Source organism: Molossus molossus, unplaced genomic scaffold (assembly GCF_014108415.1).
Source record: "Molossus molossus isolate mMolMol1 unplaced genomic scaffold, mMolMol1.p scaffold_m16_p_17, whole genome shotgun sequence".
In the NCBI taxonomy this organism is placed as follows: domain Eukaryota; kingdom Metazoa; phylum Chordata; class Mammalia; order Chiroptera; family Molossidae; genus Molossus; species Molossus molossus.
The window spans coordinates 30,566,941-30,588,889 of NW_023425352.1; the positions used below are offsets into that span (position 1 = coordinate 30,566,941).

General features: G+C 36.0%; 1 protein-coding gene across 1 annotated transcript in view; it reads right to left on the reverse strand.

The window, feature by feature from the left end:
- MARCHF5 (membrane associated ring-CH-type finger 5) overlaps window positions 1-21,949 on the reverse strand; it is a 49,467-nt gene that overhangs the window by 24,608 nt on the left and 2,910 nt on the right. Inside the window, exon 2 of the mRNA XM_036265446.1 lies at window positions 6,693-6,895. Coding sequence (XP_036121339.1) covers window positions 6,693-6,895 — 203 coding nt within the window. The remainder of the gene's footprint in view (window positions 1-6,692; window positions 6,896-21,949) is intronic.

A 21,949-nucleotide genomic window follows, 5' to 3' on the forward strand; every position in this document is an offset into this window, starting at 1 on the left:
AAACTCCTGACCCCAAGAGATAACGGGAAAAATATCAGACAAATCCCCATTAAGGAACATTCTACAAAACATCTGACCCGCATTCCTCAAAACTTTCAAGGTCATAAAAACAAGGGAAGTCTGAGAAACTGTTACAGCCAAGAGGAGCCCAAGAAAACATGACTAAATATATTCTGCTCCAGGATACTTTTCCAGAATAAACACATTAGGCAAATTTTTTAAAAAAATCTGAATAATGGCCCGGGCAGTGTGGCTCAATGGTTGAGTGTCAACCCGTGCACCAAGAGGTCGCCATTTTGATTCCTGGTCATGGCACATGCCTAGGTTATGGGCCAAATCCCTAGTTGGGGGCATGCAGAAGGTGGCCAATCAATGTTCTCTCATTGATGTTTCTATCTCTCTCTTCCTCTCCCTTCCTCTCTCTCTAAAATCAATAAAGAAAATAAATATTTGAATAATATATAAATTTTAGGTAATAATGATATTTATTCACTAATTATAACAAATTTACCATACTAATATAAGATATTAATAATAGAGGAAACTGGATGTGGATTATATGGGAATTCTCCATACTATTTTTGTAATATTTCTGTAAATCAAAATTGTCCTAAAATGAAAAGTTGATTTTTAAAAAGCTAGTGTGGCTATATTAGTATGGCTATTCTTTATTATCATATATTATATAAAAGTTTAAGACCAAAAATATTATTAAGAATAAAATAGTTATTACTTGATAAAAAGTTGAACTCACCAGGATGTTTTATTTCTAAAACTGAGAGATAGGTAAATGGGTGATAGTTTATTAGTTTTTATTCCTCATGTGCAGTTATATATTCTTTTTCAACCAAAGAAATATTTCATAATAAAAGAAAAATAAAATACCTGAGTGAATATTCTGCTGAGCTTTGATCAATGCTAAGGCAACAGATAGGCAATGGAAAAGCAGGCACTCTCCAATATACTGTTGAGAAGATTAAATAGGTATAATCTCTACAAAAGCCAACTTGACTATATCTATTAATGTTATAAAATGCATAAACCCTTTGTCCCAGCAATTCCACTCTAGTCATTTATCTTACAGATACATTTGCAAAGTTGCATAAAATTACTTTATACAGTGGTTTCTGACAGAACTGTTTGTCTTAGTAAAAGGTCAGAAACAGCCTAAATAAATGTCTGTCAACAGGGAAGTGGTTATATAAATAAATAACCATACATCTATGTAACTAAAGAAAAAAAAACCCCTCGTTATATACTAATATAAATGGTATCCACCATACATTGCTAAGAAGAAGGAAAAAAAGCAAGTATAGAACAGGATGTATAGTCAAATATATTAACACATAACCCAATTGTGCTCAATATTCTGTTTGCTTCTCCAGATTTACTCCTTTTTCTCTACCCTGCTTTGTGCACTGGTAGGCTGAACAAATAACATCTTCCAGGCGACCTTGCCCTCCTCTAGTTCCTGATGTGTTCTAACAATGAGTGGAATGGCTAGAAAATCAAAGGGTGGTAAAAGTGTTAAGGGAATTTTTTCTTGGATCCCTCACTGCAGCAGTTTGCAGATCTCTCTAAAACCACAGGTCCTGTTAAACAGTCTCTTGATCTCTGCTACAGCTCTTGTCAAGTTCTGTCAACAACTCCCTTCTCTTGTATTTTCAGGCCTAGTAGAGTAGAAATGGTTTCCATAATTGCCAATCCCTGGGTATTTCCCTGTCCCTTGTCTGTTCTGTTAACTCTACCCTAATGTTTGCAGAATGTACGTGTTGTGTATGGGGGTGTGGGTGTGGAGAGAAACAGCAGAGATTTGTAACGAGAAAAGTACTTGGCACCATGGCTGGCAGACACAGTAAAAAGACTTTTCATTTAATTTTGGTTCATGTGAACAAATTATCTGGAGAGAAAATACATAAAATAAACTCAAATATCTAAAAGAGTTGAAGAAAATATTGCCTAGGAGATACACAGTTGCTACATCTTTTCTTTCACGAATTTGTTATTCCTGTCCATTTACAGCAGGGCAAATATCAAGACACACAAAAAAAGAATAAATCATACATGTTATCCATTAATAGTATCTCAAATATATTCAAATTAACATTATCTATATTTCCTTTCATGGTACATAAAACTACTTCTTATCCATATGTGGCCTGGTAGCTATCTCATTGAGTGCAGTAACAAGAAATTTAGCAGTTTGAAATCCTGGCTCCTTCACTTACTTGTTAGAAGCCCATGGGCTTCCATTAAATAAATCTGGTGACTCTGCTTTCTTATCTGTAAAATAAGAACAATATCTACTATGATTTTGAGAAGCTTAAATAAAATATAGGCAAAGTGACCAACATAGTGTCTGGCAAACAGTAGTGGGATTTTTAGCAAAAATATACTGATATCACTGTTAATAATATTATTATATTTTTATTGGTTTGAGAGAGAGGAAAAGGGGGGGGGAGAAAAAGAGAGCGAGCAAGAGAGAGAACACTGATGTGAGAGAGAAACATCAATCAGATGTTTCCATTACACACCCTGACCGTGGATTAAACCTGCAACCTGGGTATGTGTCTTTCCTAGGAATCGAACCTGGGACCCTCCAGTCCACAGAATGACACTCCAACCAACTGAGCCACACTAGCCAGGGCTCACTGTTAATATTTTAACATTATAAAATAAAATAAATAAAATTGTAACAACTATCATTTTTATTTGCTAGATTCTCTAAGAAAAATTTCTCCTAGGAATCATCCCTTATTATTCCTAATGAATATCTTTCTTTTTTAAGATTTACACTCCACTTAACATTTTAAAACCATTTTCTGAGGGTGACTGTTAGTTATTTTCAACTCTATGCATAAGTTTTAAATTGATGTTTTGTTGAGAACAATATAATGAAATAAGAAAACTGTAATTCAAATTTCTCTTGAAAGTTACCTAAGAATTTACTACTAACTTATTAAAACATTAGAGAGGGAGTACCTACACTTAAAGTCAACTTTACAGTTAAAATCAACTTTAAGACAAAAATCATTAGTAGAAACAAAGGAAATTTTATAATGGTAAAGGGACAATCCATCAAGAAGACAGAACAATTAAGAACATACATGTACCTAACAACAGAGCCCAAAATAAACGAAGCAAAAATAGAAAGAATTGGAGAAATAAACAATTAACAATAGTGGAAGACTTCAATATCTCACTTTCAATGAAGGACTGGTAAAAGAGCCACAAAGAAATAGAGGACTTGAAAATATTATGAACCAACTAGATATTTATAAAACACTCCATCCAATAATAGCAGAATATACCTTCTTCTCAAGCATACATGGGACATACACGAGGATAAACCATGCTGGATCATAAAACAAACTTTAATACATTTAAAAGGACAGAAGCCAAGCATGTTCTTTAATCACAATGGGATGAAATTAGAAATCAATAACAGAATGACACTTGGGAAATTTACAAATATGTGAAAATCAAACAACACATTCCTAAATAATCAACAGGTCAAAAAAGAAATCTATGCAGTCCTTAAGAATTTAGAGCTGTAAATGACTACATTAAAAAGTAGACTGCCCTGGCCGGTTTTGCTCAATGGTTAGTGTGTTGGCTCACAGACAAAAGGTTGCAGGTTTAATCCCAGGCCCCAGTTGTGGTCCTGCAGGAGGCAGCCAATCATTGTGTCTCTCTCACAATGATGTTTCTCTCTCTCTCATATTCTTTCTCTGTCTTTCCCCCCGCCCCCCCATCTAAAAATCAATAGAAAAGTATCCTTTGGTGAGGATTAACAACAATGAAGACGACAAGCTACAGACTGGAGAAAATATTTGCAAAAGACATACCTGATAAAAGACTGTTATACAAAATACACAAAGAACACTTAAAATTCAACATGAAAATAATCTGATTTTTAAAATAATCCAAAGACTTAACAGATACCTCACCAAAGAAGACAGAAGATAGCTATCATTAAACATCGAAATCTGACAAAGATATAACGTAACAGAAACTCACTGCTGGTGTGAATGCAAAATATACAGCCACTTTGAAAGACTGTTTGGCAGTTTCTTACAAAACTAGACATACCCTTACCATGTGATTCAGCAAATATGCCCCTTGGTATTTACCTAAATAAGTTGAAAACTTATGTCCACATAAAAACCTGCACACAGATGTTTACTGCAGCTTTATTTGCAACTGTCAAAATTTGGAGGCAACCAAGTTGTCCTTCAGTAGGTGAATGGATAAATAAACTGTGGTGCATCCAGATAATGGAGTATTTCTAAGTACTAAAAAGAAATGAACTCTCAAGACATGGAGAAACTTTAAATATATATATAACTAACTGAAAGCCAATCTGAAAAGTCTATATACTATATGATTCCAAATATATGACATTCTGAAAAAGGAAAAGAAAAAAAGACAGTGGAAATACTATGCATGAAAAGTATGCATATACACCACCAAGAATGAACCTTAATATAAACAATGTACTTTGAGTAATGATGTGTCAACACAGGTTCATCCACTGTAACAAATGTATCACTCTCGTGAAAGAGGTTGATAATGGAGGAGGCTATGCATGTCAGGAAGCAGAGAGTATATGGGATATCTCTGCACCTTCCTCTCAATTTCTTGTGAAGCTAAAATTGCTCTAAAAAAATAAAATCTATTAAAAAATATCCTACCAATAATCTAAACTCCCACCTTTAGAAAACTAGAAAAAAGAAAAGCAAACTAAACCCAAACCAAGCAGAAGGAAAGAAATAATAAAGACTAGAGCGGAAATAAATGAAATGGAGGGAAAAAAAAAAGAGAGAGAGAGAGAAAAAACAATGAAACCAAAGTTGAGTCTTTGAAAAAAATCAACAAAACTTTAGCTAGATTGACCAAGAAAAAAGAGAACAGTCAAATGACTAAAACCATGAATCAAAGAGAGGACACTAATACAGGTACTAACCTTACAGAAATAAAAAGGATTATAAAGAAATACTATGAACAATTATATTCCAATAGATTAATCTAAATAAAATGGACAAATTCCTAGAAAGACACAAACTACTAAAACTGACTCAAAAAGATATAAGAAAATCTGAATAGACCTATAAGTAAAAAGATTAAACTAATGATTTAAAAAAAAAATCCTATGAAGAATGCCCAGACCAGACAACTTCACTCTCACCAAACATTTAAAGAATTAACAATCCTTCTCAAACTCTTGACAAAAAATGTAAGAGAGTTCACTTCCAACTTGTTCTACGAGGCCAGGATTACCCCAATACCAATACCAGTTAAAGATATCTAATTTAGTAGGACTAAAGAGTAAGAAAATAAAGTTAAATATGAAAACTTTGAGCTTAGTGAGCCAGACATCAATGTGGTTCAAGATTGAAGCAGTAATTGTTTTCCCCGATACCTAAATTATTTTAAATACTTTGATATTATAATAAAAATTTTTGGATTACTCTTTTCTGTTTCCTTTCTCTAGAATATGTGGTGTGAGTGAAGACCCACCTAAATTTTGAGAAACAGTACTTTCTCTACTATGCCACTTTCCTTTCATAGGAAGCTAGCCTTTCTTCCTGTGCATTATGTTAGAAATATAGACAACCATGGAAATTTTGTTTACCCTTATTATCAATCTTCTCACATATAAAAGTACTTCATTATCTGCATTTATGTTGCCTCATTAAAAAAGGGGGGGGTATAGCACCTAGAAAAAGCAACATATCTAATAATTATTTCCAATTTCTCCTTGAACCTATTCCTTTCAAGTCATTATTTTCTTCTGACCTTCTCAGAACCCAAAATGTCTTCATATACCTCTTGACTATAGCCAATGATGATACTAAAAATGTTTACAACTGGCGGCATAAACATCAAAGAGACAGACACCAGTTTAAAAACACTTGGCTGTAATGGAACATGTTAACCAAATATCAGTGGTAGTTACAGCTTCTTTCAACAGTCTGCGATACTTTTTTTCCAGTGCTAGAAAGACCTTTGGTTGTTCCTTGCTCACCAATTCACAGAAAAAAGAAGGCAGTTTTCATACAAGATAACCAGATAAATTGGATTCCAAAGATGAGTTTAATGTAGTCTTCTATTAAATCTTTAGTTTCCCTACTTTTATTCCTTAATATTAAATTAAGGGTAAGTATTAGAAAGAACACACTATTGTTTTCTTTTTCCTACACCAATGATCTCCAGAGAATGAGGTTCTTTGGTCAGCTTTTTATTATAGCTTTGTTATTTGATTTTATCCACAAGGTTAGAGGTATAAGTTCTTTACGCATTCAACCAAATGAAAACATTTAATGCATAGACGAATGAATGGATCTGGAAATATACTAAGGATAATGTAAACTGTTAGCAAAACAAATAAATGTCTGACATTTAGAGAGGAAACAATAGAAAGGGAGTAAGAAATTCACAAAAAAGCAGAGATGGCTCACAGGGGTGGGGAACTTTTCTGCCAAGGGCCACCTAGATATTTGTAACATCATTCATGGGCCATACTTAAAAATTAGCCTGATATATTTGGTCAGGCTAATTTGGTGAGTTGTTTGATATTAGCTTTGTATGGCCCATAAGCCAGATATTCCCCACCCCTGCAATAAACCCGAAATCACAGTTATGTATAATAACATCATATATATCTGTGTTGCTTTTAAGGATCTTCTTACCCAACTTTGGAAAAACTATTAGGTATTCAGCATTGCACTGAGGACATGCCACTCTGGCAGTACTGTTTCCTCTTTGTTTTTCATCCACCCAGCGCTGTAGACAAGCCTGGTGCACCCATTTCGTAGATCCTCTGCACCTGCATGGTCTCACCCATTCAGCAGTTCTATCATCTTCATCAGTGGCAAAACACACCCAGCAACTTCTGTAAAAGAGAAAATAATGACATTATCTTTAAGACTCCGTCCTTCTCTCCACTGTACCTCTTGCTTAATGGGATGAATCTACTACAGTATATTACAGAACCTCTATATTACATTAAAGGACTGAGGAGAAAAAAACATCAATACAATCCCTGTAGCATAGTTTCTTCTTTTTCTGTTTTTCCTTGTATTCATCTGTAGAATCTTTATTTTCTGAATTTTGTTTTCATGTAATTTATTCCATCTTTCCAGTAATTTATCTTCTGTAATGAATCAGAGGAAGCAGCCCGCATGCTGCTTTTGTTTTATAAGACTTAATCATTCCTTGAGGAGTGGTAAGCACAGGAATATATGAAATTCAGTGTTTCCCTCATTTTAACATTAACCTGTTAACCTCCTGAACTGGGAAAGCTAAAGTACTGCACAAGTGATTTCACATAGGGTCTCATTCAATTTTCAACCGGGGGAAAACGCCTGCCCATTTCTCTTTCTGGTAAAGCATAACTATAAGAAAATAGATTAATTTTTTTTTTTTTTAAACAGAGCCAAAAGGAAGAAGAGATGAAGATGCAGAGTAAATGGTTTTAGGATGATATGATAAATTTAGGCCTACAAACCATTATAGGTGTGATTGGTTTTCCTTTTTTTGGAGTTATGTTTATTACATGTGAAGTCTAGAAGTATCAAGTCTGGGATACTTTTTATATTAAGAAAAAATTCTAGCCCTGGCCGGTTTGGCTCAGCGGTTAGAGCGTCGGCCTGCGGTCCCGAGAGACCTGGGTTCGGTTCACACTAAGGGCATGTACCTCGGTTGCAGTTTGTCCCCGGCCCTGGTTGGTCGTGCGGGTGGCAGCCACTCGATGTGTCCCTTTCACATCGATGTTTCTCTCTCTCTTCCTCTCTCCCCCTCCCACTCTACCTGAACAAAAAATAGAAAAATGTCCTCAAGTGAGGATAAAAAAAAAAAAAAAAAAAGAAAAAATTCTATAGAGATGGTTAAATTTATAACATTTTCCCATTTTGCTTTTACAGGTACTTCAGGAGGTTTAATTTGTAATTCCTTATTTTTCTCCCAATTAACACAAATTTTGATACCAAGTTCCATTAGGGCAAATAAAATTTAACTCAGTGAGACCATTCACCAACCCTCCTTCCATTAAAATATGAATGTACAATTGGAAACAACTGCTAATTAAAGCTTCTTACCTACTGTGCATTTTTCACTTAATTAGACAAGTGACTTCTGTCAGAATAACTAGCTTAACTATGCTCAGTGGGAAAGATTATATAGTCAGAAACTATTGATGGGTGAGGGCTCCAGTTACTGTAGAACATGAATTTTAATTGTGTGCTCCAATTAAAACTTTTCAATTAGAACAGGAAAAAAAAAAACTGAGCTGAACCGATGGCAACAATATCCAAAATTATGATTTTACTCAGCTTTCAAATTCATAGGTTTCATACAACCGAGTATAAGAATGGGAGCAGGCAGAATTTAACATGCTGACTCTGGCCCACCTCAGCCAAACTGGACCATCACACTGTCTCATTATGGTTATCCAAATATGCCTTCTCCTTTTTCTTTGTAAAAATTGTTTTGTGGGCCCTGGCCTGTTTTGCTCAGTGGTTAGAGCGTCGGCCTGCAGTCCAGAGAGACCCAGGTTTGGTTCCTGCTAAGGGCGCGTACCTCGGTTGCAGTTTGTCCCCAGCGCTGGTTGGTCGTGCGGGTGGCAGCCACTCGATGTGTCCCTTTCATGTCAATGTTTCTCTCGCTCTCTCTCTCTTCCTCTCTCTCCCTCCCACTCTATCTGAACAAAAATGGAAAAATGTCCTCGGGTGAGGATAAAAAAATTGTTTTGTGGTAAAATATACATAACTAAGTTTATTAATTTAACCATGTTTAAGAGTACAACGAAATAGAATTAAATACACTGACATTCTGCAACTATCACCACTATCCATGGTTTGAGTTTTAACCTACGGTTTTTGCATAAAAGTTCAATTGACAACTACAGAGCAAATAGGTGAGTTAATTAAGGTGTTATATATTTTCTACACAACCGAGATAATTTTGTGAATGTATCTGTATACATCTGGGACATACAATATATCCTTTTGGTAACAAAATATAGGAAAACTATGTAGAAACTTTGTAGGTTCTTAAGTTTTTCAATTCAACAATGGAACATATATGTAGCCAAGTACAGTCAGACTAGCATAATTTATCAGTATTAAAGTGAATCAAATTTTAAATTAAGCCAATTTCAGCCCTGGCCGGTTTGGCTCAGCGGTTAGAGCATCAGCCTGCGGTCCAGAGAGACCCGGGTTCGGTTCCCGCTAAGGGCACGTACCTTGGTTGCAGTTTGTCCCCGGCCCTGGTTGGTCGTGCGGGTGGCAGCCACTTGATGTGTCCCTTTCACATCGATGTTTCTCTCTCTCTCTCTCTCTCTTCCTCTCCCTCCCTCCCACTCTATCTGAACAAAAAATGGAAAAATGTCCTTGAGTGAGGATTAAAAAAAAAAAAAAATTAAGCCAATTTCAGTCATCAGGAAAAAAATTAAATGTAAAAATATATCTATGCAAAAAAAATCTTTTAGATTTGGAAGTAACATATATATACATACACACACACACACATTTTTTTAATTGATTTTAGAGGGAGAAAGAGAGGAAGGGAGAGAGAGAAACATTGATTTGTTGTTCCACTGATTTACGCATTCACTTGTTGATTCTTTTATTTGTTACAGATATTTCTCTTTTTTCCCCCTATTGACACCCTCCTCCCATGCTCTGCATTACTGTCTATGTCCATGGTTACACATACTTGCATGTAAATTCTGTGATTTATCTCTTCCCTCCCCACCCCGTTCCCCTCTTTTGAGGTTTGTCAGTCTGTACCCTACTTCTTTCTATGTCTCTGGGTCTATTTTGTTCATCAGCTTGTTTTGTTTATTATATTCCACAAATAAGTGACATCATGTGACATTTATCTTTTCTCTGATTAGCTTGTCTCACTTAGGATAATACTCTCCAGGTCCTTCCATGTGGTCTCAAAGGATAAGAGATTTCTTTCTTACTGCTGCATAATATTCCATTGTGTATATGTACCACTGCTTTTTTATCCACTCATCTATTGATGGACATTTGGGCTGTTTCCAGATCTAAGTGATTGTAAACAGTGCTGCTATGAACATAGAGATACATATGTTCTTTCTGATAGGTGTTTTAGGCTTCTTAGGATATATTCCTAGTAGTGGGATCACTGGGTCATATGGAAGTTCAATTTTTTAATTTTTTGAGGTAACACCATATTGTTTTCCACAGTGGCTGCACCAGTCTGCATTCCCACCAGCAGTGTACTAGAGTCCCTTTTTTCCCACACCCTCACCAGCACTTGCTGTTTGATGATTTGTTGATGGCAGCCATTCTGGCAGGTGTGAGGCGATACCTCAGTGCCATTTTAATTTGCATCTGATGATTAGTGACGTTGAGCATTTTTTCATATGTCTCTCAGCCATTTCTATGTCCTTTTTGGAGAGGTGTCTATTTAGATCCTCTGCCGATTTTTAAACTGGGTTGTGATCCTTTTGTTGAGCTGTATGAGTATATATTCTGAAAATTAACCCCTTATCTGATGTATTGTTGGCAATAATGCTCTCCCATATAGTGGGTTCCTTCTCCATTTTGATGGTTGTTTCTTGTGCTGTGCAGAAGCTTTTTAGTTTGATGTAGTCCCATGTGTTCATTTTTTTCCTGTTTCTCTTGCCTTAAGTGTTGTTATCAGTGAAAATTCTGCTGTGTGTGATGTCTAAAATTTTGTTGCCTACATTTTCTTCTAGAATTTGTATGGATTCACTAGTCACATTTAAGTCTTTTATCCATTTTGAGTTTATTCTTGTGTATGGTGTAAGTTGATGGTCTAGTTTCATTGTTTTGCATGTAGCTGTCCAATTTTCCCAATACCATTTATTAAAGAGGCTGTCTTTACTTCACTGTATGTTCTTGCCACCTTTGTCAAATATTAATTGAGCACATTGCCTTGGGTCCATTTCTGTGTTCTCTGTTCTGTTCCACTGGTCTATATATCTGTTCTTGTGCCAGTACCAGGCTGTTTTGATTACAGTGGCTTTGTAGTAGAACCTGAAATCTGGTAATGTGATCCCTTCAACTTTGTCCTTCTTTTTCAAGATTGCCGTGGCTATTCCAGGTCTTTTTTGGTTCCATTTGAACTTCTGTAGTTATTTGTTCTAGTTGTGAAGTATGTCGTTGGTATTTTGATGGGGACTGCATTGAATCTGTAGATTGCTTTGGGTAGTATGGACATTTTAATGATGTTAATTCTTCCAATCCATGAACAAGGTATGTGCTTCCACTTTTTATATCTTCCTCTATTTCTTTGACCTGTAGTTTTCTGCAAATAGGTCCTTTACCTCTTTGGTTAAGTTTATTCCTATGTATCTTTATGTTTTTGCCACGATGGTAAATGGGATTGCTTTTTTAGTTTCTCTTTCTGTGAGTTCATTGTTGGTGTAAAAGAATTCCACTGATTTCTTAACATTAATTTTGTATCCTGCTTCTTTGCCAAATTCATTTATTAAATCTAGTAGATTTTTGATGGAGTCTTTAGAGTTTTCTATGTACCGTATCATGTCATCTGCAAATAATGACAGTTTCACTTCTTCCTTTCCAATGTGAGTTCCTTTTATGTTTTCTTCATGTTTAATTGCTATGGTTAAGACTGCCAGTACTATGTTAAATAAGAATGGTGAAAGTGAGCATCCCTGTCTTGTTCCTGTTCTTAAGGGAAATGCTTGTAGTTTTTTGCCCACTAAATATGATGTTGGCTGTAGGTTTTTCATATATGGCCTTTATTATGTCAAGATATGATTCCTCTATTCCCATATTGCTGAGCGTTTTTATCAGAAATGGGTGCTTGACTCTGGTTGATTCTTGTTATGTACCCTGACTAGGAACTGAACCAACAACCTTGGCGTATGAGGACGATGCTCTAACCACATGAGCTTCCAGGGCTACTCAGAACAATCTTAATACTAGGTTGAATCAAATGCAATTGTCTATATTATGTTTTTGACTTACATCAATGGCAATTTCATATTTCAGTCTAAAAGGAATACTTGTATGTATCCCCATAAGTTCTGGGTAAGTTAATTTTTTCCCAACATTTTATTATGAAAAATGTCAAACTTTCAAAAAAAGTTAAAACTTTCTCAGTGAATACCTGTATTCTCAGCATCTAGATTCTGTAATTCTTATCATTTATATTATCTATCTATAGTACATTTGTCAATTCATTTTATTTTTTGATGCATTTCAAAGTTGCAGGCACAAGTATACTTCAGCCATAAATATTTTTAGTTTTACTTTTTAGAAGGTATTCAACTGACATTTAAAGCAGGCACGTTCAGATTTTTTCTAATTTCACAACTATGGTAGGTTAGATGAACAATAACTTACAGTGAAAACTTATTAGGAGTTAAGCTTAATTAGAAGCATTAATACAGATAACTTTGTTTTTACTGTTTGATTCATATTGATAATGAGTATACAGCTTAAATTTTGGATTTTAAAGCTAATACTCATTAGAGACAAACTGAAATTAATCATTAGAGATTAACTGAAATTATCTTACAGAGGAGGTATTAAAAAAGAAACCTTATTGACATCAATACTCTTGAAAACTCTGCCTGGTTCTTAACATCTACCAATTCACCACATCTGTTTATTTATTTATTCCAATAGTTAAACAGTAAATCTGAGGATGGTCATTTTAGGTCAAATAGTATTGCCCACAATATTTAAACTTCTGATAATAATACCAAATTGAAATTGTATTATTATCTCAAAATTGTACTGTAGTTTAGATACAAATAAATATAAAATAAAAATTTCTAACTTTTGTAATAGTACAAACCAAGCAAGCAACTGAAAATTCTAGAAATTGCCAGCAACATTTACTGAGCATTCACTGGTTTCATGTGGTTGCACACAAAATAAATGGAAGATTGTGTCTATCTGGAAAACCCTATAGTTTAATTGGGGCTATGTCCAATAGATAAAAGAAATTTGTTTTAAGGTTCCAGTACAACCATTTTAAGAAGGATGAATATGGATAGCTCAGAGAAGGCTTCAGGGAGAGGTGATAGAAGAAACTGGGCAGGGACAAGTTATTTTATTACAGAGATTCTGAAGACAAAGGTCCCTGGACCAGCAGCTTCAGAATCATTTAGGAACTTGCCAATTCTCTGGCTCTACTTCAGATCTAGTGAATCAGAAACTCTAAAGGAGGAGGGTCTAGAAACGTGTTTTAACAAGCCCTAAAGGTGATCCTGAAGACCAATACAGTTTGAGAACTACTGGTGTGGAGTAATAGCAGGTAAAAAACAAACAAACAAACATCTGCATAAAGGAGACAATTACTTGATTTGCTTAAGTTCAAAATAATTGCTTCTGATGACAAAACTTTATTTTAAATCCTCACCTGAGAATATACTTATTCAGGGGGCAGGGGGGCTGAGACAGAGAGAGAGAGAGAGATCAACTGGTTGCCTCCCACAGGAGCCCTGACCAGGAATCGAACCCACAACCTTTCAGTGTATGGGACCATGCTCCAACCAACTGAGCCACACTGGCCAGGGCTAAATATTTTATAATATAAATAACAGTACAGAAAACGTTAAGGTCTAAAGAATTTATGAACTGATTTACTACCTTACTAGATATATGAGTTTAATCTATCTATTATGGAAAGAACATTAGTCTGTGAAATAAGGGCTGGAGAAATTAAAGCATATAAAAATGGTCACATAAATGTTTTAAGGCAAATAGCCTACTGAGACAAAATTATTAGCTTTCAGGGCTGCAGAAAAGGAAAGAAAGGAACAAATAATGTATATGAATCCCTTCTTTCCTCATTTAAAACAACAGAAAACTTCTGATAGAACAGGAACATCACCTGAGAAGGTCATAATTATGTGTTCCCTCTTTGTTTCCCCATACTCTACTCCCTCCTTGATGCAATCATTTCCACTATTTATCCCCCAATTTCCTACCTCCCTCCTTTTAAGGAGAAAAGAGGTATTTGAAAATAATGGGTTTACAGTTTCTCCAGATCTTAGAATGGAAGGGAGAGCAGAAACTTGTGCTTGAATGTACAACATGATTTTCCTTTTTTAAAAATTTTCTTTTCTTTATTGATTTTAGAAACAGAGAGAGAGAGAAACATCGATGAGAGAGAACATTGACTGGTTGCCTCCTGCATGCCCTCCACTGGGGATCAGGCCCACAACCTGGGCATGTCCTGACCGGGAATCGAATGGGTGACTTCTTAGTGCAAGGGTTGATGCTCAACCACTGAGCCACACTAGTCAGACTGATTTTTCCTCTTTTTAAGGAACAAATAGTATCCCATCCTTTCTATGGAAAACTACTCTTCCCTCCAACAATGGCATGTATGTGGTTCACGCAGTTAGCCCTCCCCATTCCCAGCTCTAAAAGAGCAATCCTTAGACTGGTTTAAGGGGTATCTTATCATTCATATTACAGTGACTGGGAGGCTGGGTCCATAAAGCTGGTTTTATCAGAGTGAACCTTAGAATGTTTGCCAGGAAAGTTGATACACAGACTTCTATTTTCTGCTAGGCCTGAAAGCAGGAAAAGTGTGAGACTAAATGAGGGTGTGAGGCAATTGCTGCCAGGAGAGCCACCATGTGGAGCCTAAAGAACCCAAAGGAAACTGAAAGATGGAAACGGATGGCTTTGTTTGAGACATGAATCTAGCTGTGTTTAAAACTAGCCCTGGCCAGTTTGGCTCAGCAGTTAGAGCATCGGCCTGCGGTCCGGAGAGACCCGGGTTCGGTTCCCGCTAAGGGCACGTACTTCGGTTGCAGTTTGTCCCCGGCCCTGGTTGGTCGTGCGGTGGCAGCCACTCGATGTGTCCCTTCACGTCGATGTTTCTCTCTCTCTGTCTCTTCTTCTCTCTCCCTCCCACTCTATCTGTACAAAAAAAAAACAAAACAAAAACTAAATATACTCTTGCACTGTTAATGTACATAAATCTATCATTTTGTTGTTGTTTAGGTTAACTGTCTGGAGATTTCCCATCATGTGTAACCCAAACAATTTTGATACAGAGTGTGAGAAACTGCATATAAGAGATGGTCCTAGAACAATCATATAAACAGCTTTTATCAAGGATACACAGTATTTTTTGCCAACAGCTTTGCTTCCTCCTGACTGGGAACATGAGCAGAAATTTCCACTGTGAGTACTTTGAATAGTGCAAGCTTATCTACTTCTCACATTGGGAAAAATATGTGTCCTCTTGATTCTACTATTGGATCAGGTTGTTTTTTGGACTAAAACAGCCAAAAAAGTTAAAACCAAACTTTTTGAAATTAATTATTTTTTACTTATAATGCCATGGTATTTGCATTTCAGAGTCACTATAACCTAATTCTACTGTAATTCAAGTCATTACATTTTTTTTTTTTTTTTTATCCTCACCCGAGGACATTTTTCCATTTTTTGTACAGAGTGGGAGGGAGAGAGAGGAAGAGAGAGAGAGAGAAACATCGATGTGAAAGGGACACATCGAGTGGCTGCCACCCGCACGACCAACCAGGGCCGGGGACAAACTGCAACCAAGGTACATGCCCTTAGCGGGAACCGAACCCGGGTCTCTCTGGACCGCAGGCGGGCGCTCTATCCGCTGAGCCAAACCGGCCAGGGCTATTACATATTTTTTAATAATACTTTTTCTTTACTGACTTTTGAGAGAGAGGAAGGGGGGTAGAGAGAGGGAGGGAGGGAGGGGGGGAGAGAGAGAGAGAGTTCAATGAGAGAGAACATCAACTAGCCACTTCCTGCATGCCCCCTACTGGGGATTGGGCCCACAACTTGGGTATGGCCCTGACTGAACTGGTGAACTCTTGGTGCATGGGTCGATGCTCAACCACTGAGCCACACCAGCTGGGCAATTCTACATGACTTAAACATAACTTTTTTTCCAACTAGATATCCTTCCTAATAGTAAAATTTATAAACAGTTCAAGAATGGCTATAGTTTGCCTTAAATCTAAGATTACTCAAGATCTCCTCTTAAATCAATGTGAGTACCTACTTATATTATTTGATGCCACAGGAACAAATATGTGCATAGAACCAATATATGCATACATTAAAAACCACCACATAAAACACTAAGTGCCAAGAAAAGATGTTAGAGACTATATGTAATATAGAAATGTGATGATGACAGTAAGAAACACAGGATGAAAGAGCTTCATGAAAAGTAGAGAACTACAGATGAGAATTCAAGTTGGACTGGGGAACAAAAAGAATAAAGGTAATCAAAGTAAGAAATGCAGCATAAACAAGTACAGAGATGGAAATGAACAAACATACGTATGGTCATGGACAATAAGACAAAAGTGCTTAGAGTAGAGAGGTTTTAAGATACAGATATTATGCCCTGGCTGGTTTGGCTCAGGGGTTAGAGCTTTGGCCCTCGCACCAAACAGTCGTGTGTTCGATTCCGGTCAAGAGCACATACCTCAGTTGCAGTTTGGCCCCCAGCCCTGGTCTGGGTTGTGCGGGAGGCAACTGGTTGATGTGTCTCTCTCACATCGATGTTTCTCTCTCTCTCTGCCCCTCCCACTCTATCTGAAGATAAATGGAAAAATATCCTCGGGTGAGGGGAAAAAAATGGTTAAAAAAAAAAGATACAGACATTATAACCCAGTTTTGAAAGGATGGATGACAAAGATAACCTCACTTCATAGGAATCATTTGTGAGTCATCCACTCTTTAAATGATTAACCAAGTTAATTATTTAAAACGTATATGAGAAAAAAAGGGGAGAAAACATTAATAAAGTAGTTTCTCACTGGAACATAAATTAACTAAGACAGGTAATCTAACAAAACAGCTGGCAGTAAAGCCTATCTTTGTACACCCAAACTGCAGGTGTTTATCTTGGATTAGAAAAATCTAGGAAATCACAGACCCCTGCCCTAGAGATCACTGATGAAAACTGGAGTGTAACAGAATAGAAGAATTCCAGGACATAGGAGAGACAGCAACAGAACAAGCTTTAAATTGCTGCTATTTATTATATATGGTTCCTTAATGTATTTGCACGGCTGTTTTATGGAACAAAACAAACACTCTTTAACTCAGAACAAGTTTAAAACTCTGGTTAATGCAAAGAAGGCCCCATTTGACAATGGAAAAAACTGTACACTGCCTTGTTTTGTCTCAGGATTTAAAGCATAACATCCCATGTATCCTGGAGTAGGAACTATATCAACAAGACTAAAAATGTATGTCTGTTTACCCAAGTGGAATGGAAGTTAAAGTATCTGGATTCATCTAAGAAATATAACCACAACGACAACACATTACTAAAGGGCAAAGCTGAAGAAAAATACATCATAATGAAAGCAGTTATTTATTGAGCACATATTTATGCAATGCCCTTTGTCTCTGATCTTCATAAACTCTACAAGCATAATTATTTCCATCTTAAATAAGGAAACAAAAGCCCAGAAATGTAATGTGCCCAAGGCTTCACAGTTAAACAGAGAGGCATTGATACAACCTAGGCCTTGACTCACTCGGAGTTTTTCACTGCACCATGCTGCCATATGTTTAGTGTATTCTGATAAAAATTTCCACTTCTCATTTCTCAGGAAATTATAGCCAGTACAAGAAGTGCTGTGTTTCATTTTTGCTAGGGTACTTTTAAGTAGCCACAAGGAGCTTTCACCAAATATCTAAATCCCTTCTACTCTATTCCAGTGTGCCATATAAATCTTATCATCTCTCATCATCGTATGACTTACAGCATGTAAAGAATTGCTACATGAATCTGGATTAGAGGTGAAAAATATTTCTGGCTGAAATGGCCAGAAAAGCTTTATAAATGAGGCAGAACCTAAACTGGGTCTTGAAGAATGGGTAGAACTATGAAAGACAAGATGCTGAAAAAAAATCTTGTGTTCAGAGGACAATAAGCAAATCAGTTTGGCTTGGGCAGGAGACATGTACTTATGTAGTCATTTTTTTTCTTTTTTTTAATGTACTCATTCTTAAGCAGCAACCTTTAAAAAAGGTAGTTGGTGCCGGCCATCTACTCAGTGTCTTAAAAATAATAGGAAGCACAATAAATGTGATTACAGAGGTTCCTGAAGGCCAGGCTCAAGAATCTGAACTTAAGCTTAATAAGCAATAAGAAAATACAGGTCTTGAGCAAATGAGACATTGTTTAAACGGTGTCTGCAAGATTATTCTAAGCAGTACTATGTCATGAATAATAAAAAGACATTGTGATTCAACAGTGTTTCCAATGTATTAGGCTCTTGTGGAGATACGGGATAGGGAATAACTTCCGTTTTCAATAAACTTCCAGTTGAATGTGCATGGTAGTGGTGGCAAAGGGTGAATGTAGAAGGCTCTGAGACATAGAATAGGTGCATTAAAAAATGTACAATATGCCCAGCCAGCGTGGTTCACTGGCTGAGTGTCATCGACGCATGCACCAAGAGGTCGCTGGTTTGATTCCTGATCAGGGCACATGCCCAGGTTGTAGGCCCAATCACCAGTGGGGGGGGCATGCAGGAGGCGGCCAATCGATGTTCTCTCTCATCGATGTTTCTATCTCTCTCTCCCTCTTCCTTCCTCTCTAAAACCAATAAAACAAAAATATTTTTTTTAAATTTACAATACAATGTGATATACTATAATGAATGCACAAAAGGTTATATGGAAACACAGGAAGGAGTAACTCACTCTGCCTGAAGGAGTTGTGAAATGCTTCAAGATGATATATGAGTTTAATTATAAAGATGGGTAAGAGTTAGCCAGGTGTTAAAAGGGAAGAAGTAATCTAAAACAAAAATAAGGAGATAAAAGAACAGGATATAATCAGAAGACAATTAAGTGGAATGAAGAAGATTATGGTTAAGGTAGCTTGGGGCTGAATTATATTAGTAGATCTAAACCCCTCACTGGGGTCTTTAAAGTTTAGATTTTATCCTTTAGATGACATATAGACTGGCAAATTTTAAAGCATGAATGACATGATTATAATCGTGCCTTGGCTAATTTTGGTACCATTCTGTAAGTCAAAGTAGAAGAGAAAAATGGGAGTCACAGAAAGTAGAATAATCAACAATATTTGATAAGCAAGTGGATTTGAAGAGAAAGATGCAAAAATTGGGGGGGGGGGAGACTTAGGTTTATGGTTAGTGGACTAGAAGAATGGTCTTATCAAAGACCAAACATTGGGAAGTCAAGATAAGTAAAAAGGCAGGGAAATATCAGTAGTTTAGATAGGTTAAGGTGCTAGTAAATACCATGTAGATAAAAGTGGCAATGTCTGTTGAGCAGCTAGAAATGAGACACTAAAATATGGAACTAAGACAGGAATAAAGACACATATCTGAAAGTCATTCAAACAGAGGTAAAAATTAGATAGTAAGTGGGTAGACTTTTCAGAGAAGACTGGTAAGTGCTGAGGATTGAAATATACTTAAGTGATTGAAGGCAGTAAAAAGTAAGATGATACATAAGAGGAAGAAAAAAAAGCAAAAGATAAATAGCAGTGTGTAACAGAACATAGTTTTAAGACGTTAGGGGGTGGTGGATCAGTTTCATCTTTATTACACATATGTAAAGGACATGAGGACCAAGAAACAAAAGTCATCAGATTTACTGATTAATTATTGGTGTCCTTCAGTATACTTTTAGTAGAGCTAAGGATAAGAAAGGGGAATGATAATCAAATTATAAAGATAGATAATACATAGAAAATGAAAACCTTAATGTCATAAATAGGGGAATGAATTAAAGAGAGGTATGTTAAGATGGGTATTACATATATATATATTCTTTTTAATTGCTGTATGTCAGACTTCAAAATAATATTTGAAAAAGCAAATGTAGACTGATTTAAATTTTAGAAACAAAACCAAAACTATGTTATATATGCTATGTAACATTAAACAAAGAAGACTAGAAGAATATGATAGTGTGATGGGGATGGTGAGATAATATGGGACTGAAGATAACGGTCAAAGGGGACTTTGTAAAGTTTCTACTTTTTACATACAGATGGAAGCAAATATAACTAATTACTAATGATTTATTTCTAGGTATTGTTCTGTGATTATCAAAATGGGATAGAGATGATTGAGGAAAAGATGTCAACTAACAAAGAGAATGAGAAATTGCTTTAATGGAAACTAAGATTATATAAATCAGAAGACACTCCAAATATTCTCCAAAGGAATGTACATCTGTGGTTGATAACACACATACAGAGTGAAGATTCTAATTCACTTTGCACTGCAGGAGGCAGGCAGGGAGCAGATTATTCTCCTTGCTTTTCCTTCATCTGACTGTTCTGGGGACACTGGCTACATTCCCTGCTTACTCACCAGGTGCAAGTAAGTGATGCAAAACAACCTCAACAAATTCCTGAGTGTTTACTGTGAGACAGGGTACACAAAAGTCAAGTTCCAGAAGCATTTCTCAGCAGGAACTTGAGGTCCATACCTGCAGTTTGTTATCATATTCTTTGTATTCTCTATACATTTAATTCTAATTTTGAGAAATATAAGAGAAAATGAGAAAGCAGATGGTGACAGAGTAATAGATGATAGATGCCTCCTTAAAAAAAGTGTGGTAATGAACGAAAGAAAAACTGACCAAGGTTCCGAGAGCTTAACATAAAGGGTTTGAGTTTGTAAATGGTTATCATTTCAGAAGAATGACCTGTGACCCCAAATCATTCAAGACACTAAAAAACCACCTCTCTTCACATTACCCTCAATTTAAAAGGCTCAAATAATAAGTTTACATAAACAGTTGTTTATTGTTTATAAAAATGAAAGGCAAAAAAAAAAAAGCAAAATATATATCTATAGATATATATGTAGATATAAATACTCACTTTTCACGTACAAATACTGCAATTGCTAAACTAAATTTAGTTATTCACAAAAGACAAGGCAATCCAACTTCAGATATAAGTTGCCTTTAGTTTAAAAAACCTGAAAGACCTAAGTGGTATAAAAACGGAATATACCATTCATGTTACAATTAAACATCATCTTCATTTTATTTAACAGTTTATGAAACAAACCTCACTAGAATTAAAGCTCCATTTGAGCATTTTTTGGTTATGTTCACTACCATATATCAAGGGCCTAGAATGATACTGAGCATATGTAGGTACTCACTATTTATTAAGTAAATTCAATAAATACAAATGTTTAATTCACTATAAAACACCTAACTTTTAACCTAGAATCAAAAGAACAATACGTGTTATGTATATTTTCTTACTTTTCTCAAGGATAAAACCTGCACTGAAGAAATCAGCATTTGGACAGGTTTAGGACTAAATTCTGTCCCTCAAAAACTGTCACCCATAGACCAAGCTGGGGGGAAGCCAAAGTCATGGCAAGAATTATGGGCCCCAACAGGCTGACATTTTAATCTGTTGGGGCCTGTCAGTATTCCTCAAATGAACACATCAAGTATCTTTGTATTCAATTTGCCTATTAAGCCAGCCCAGATTAATACAGTAACTATGAAAGAGATAGGGAGAAAATTGCCACAGTGGTTTGTTACATTAGAATGTTAAGTAACTTCTGTGTGTCTAATATATGAATAACATTTTGTTTTATGAAGTGCTTACACCTGTTCTCATTTGATATAATCCTGCAAGAAAGAATATTCCCATTTTATAAGTGAGGATGTACAGCCTCAGAACTTAACTCCAAAGTCACATAGCTAGTAAGTGGCAAAATGAGAATTTCAAGATTTTGGTCTCTAAAGTAGTCCAAGCTTTTCTCACTGAACTGTACTCTCTTATGAAATAATACCTTAGGGTTTAAGGTAGTGTTTTTTCATCCACACTAGAAATACCTGGAAAGCTTTTGACTCATCCTCCAGAAATTTGTGATTTAATTGGTCTTGAGCCAGCCACCCATTCATACTTTAAAATGCTCCTCCAGCCCTGGCCGGTTTTG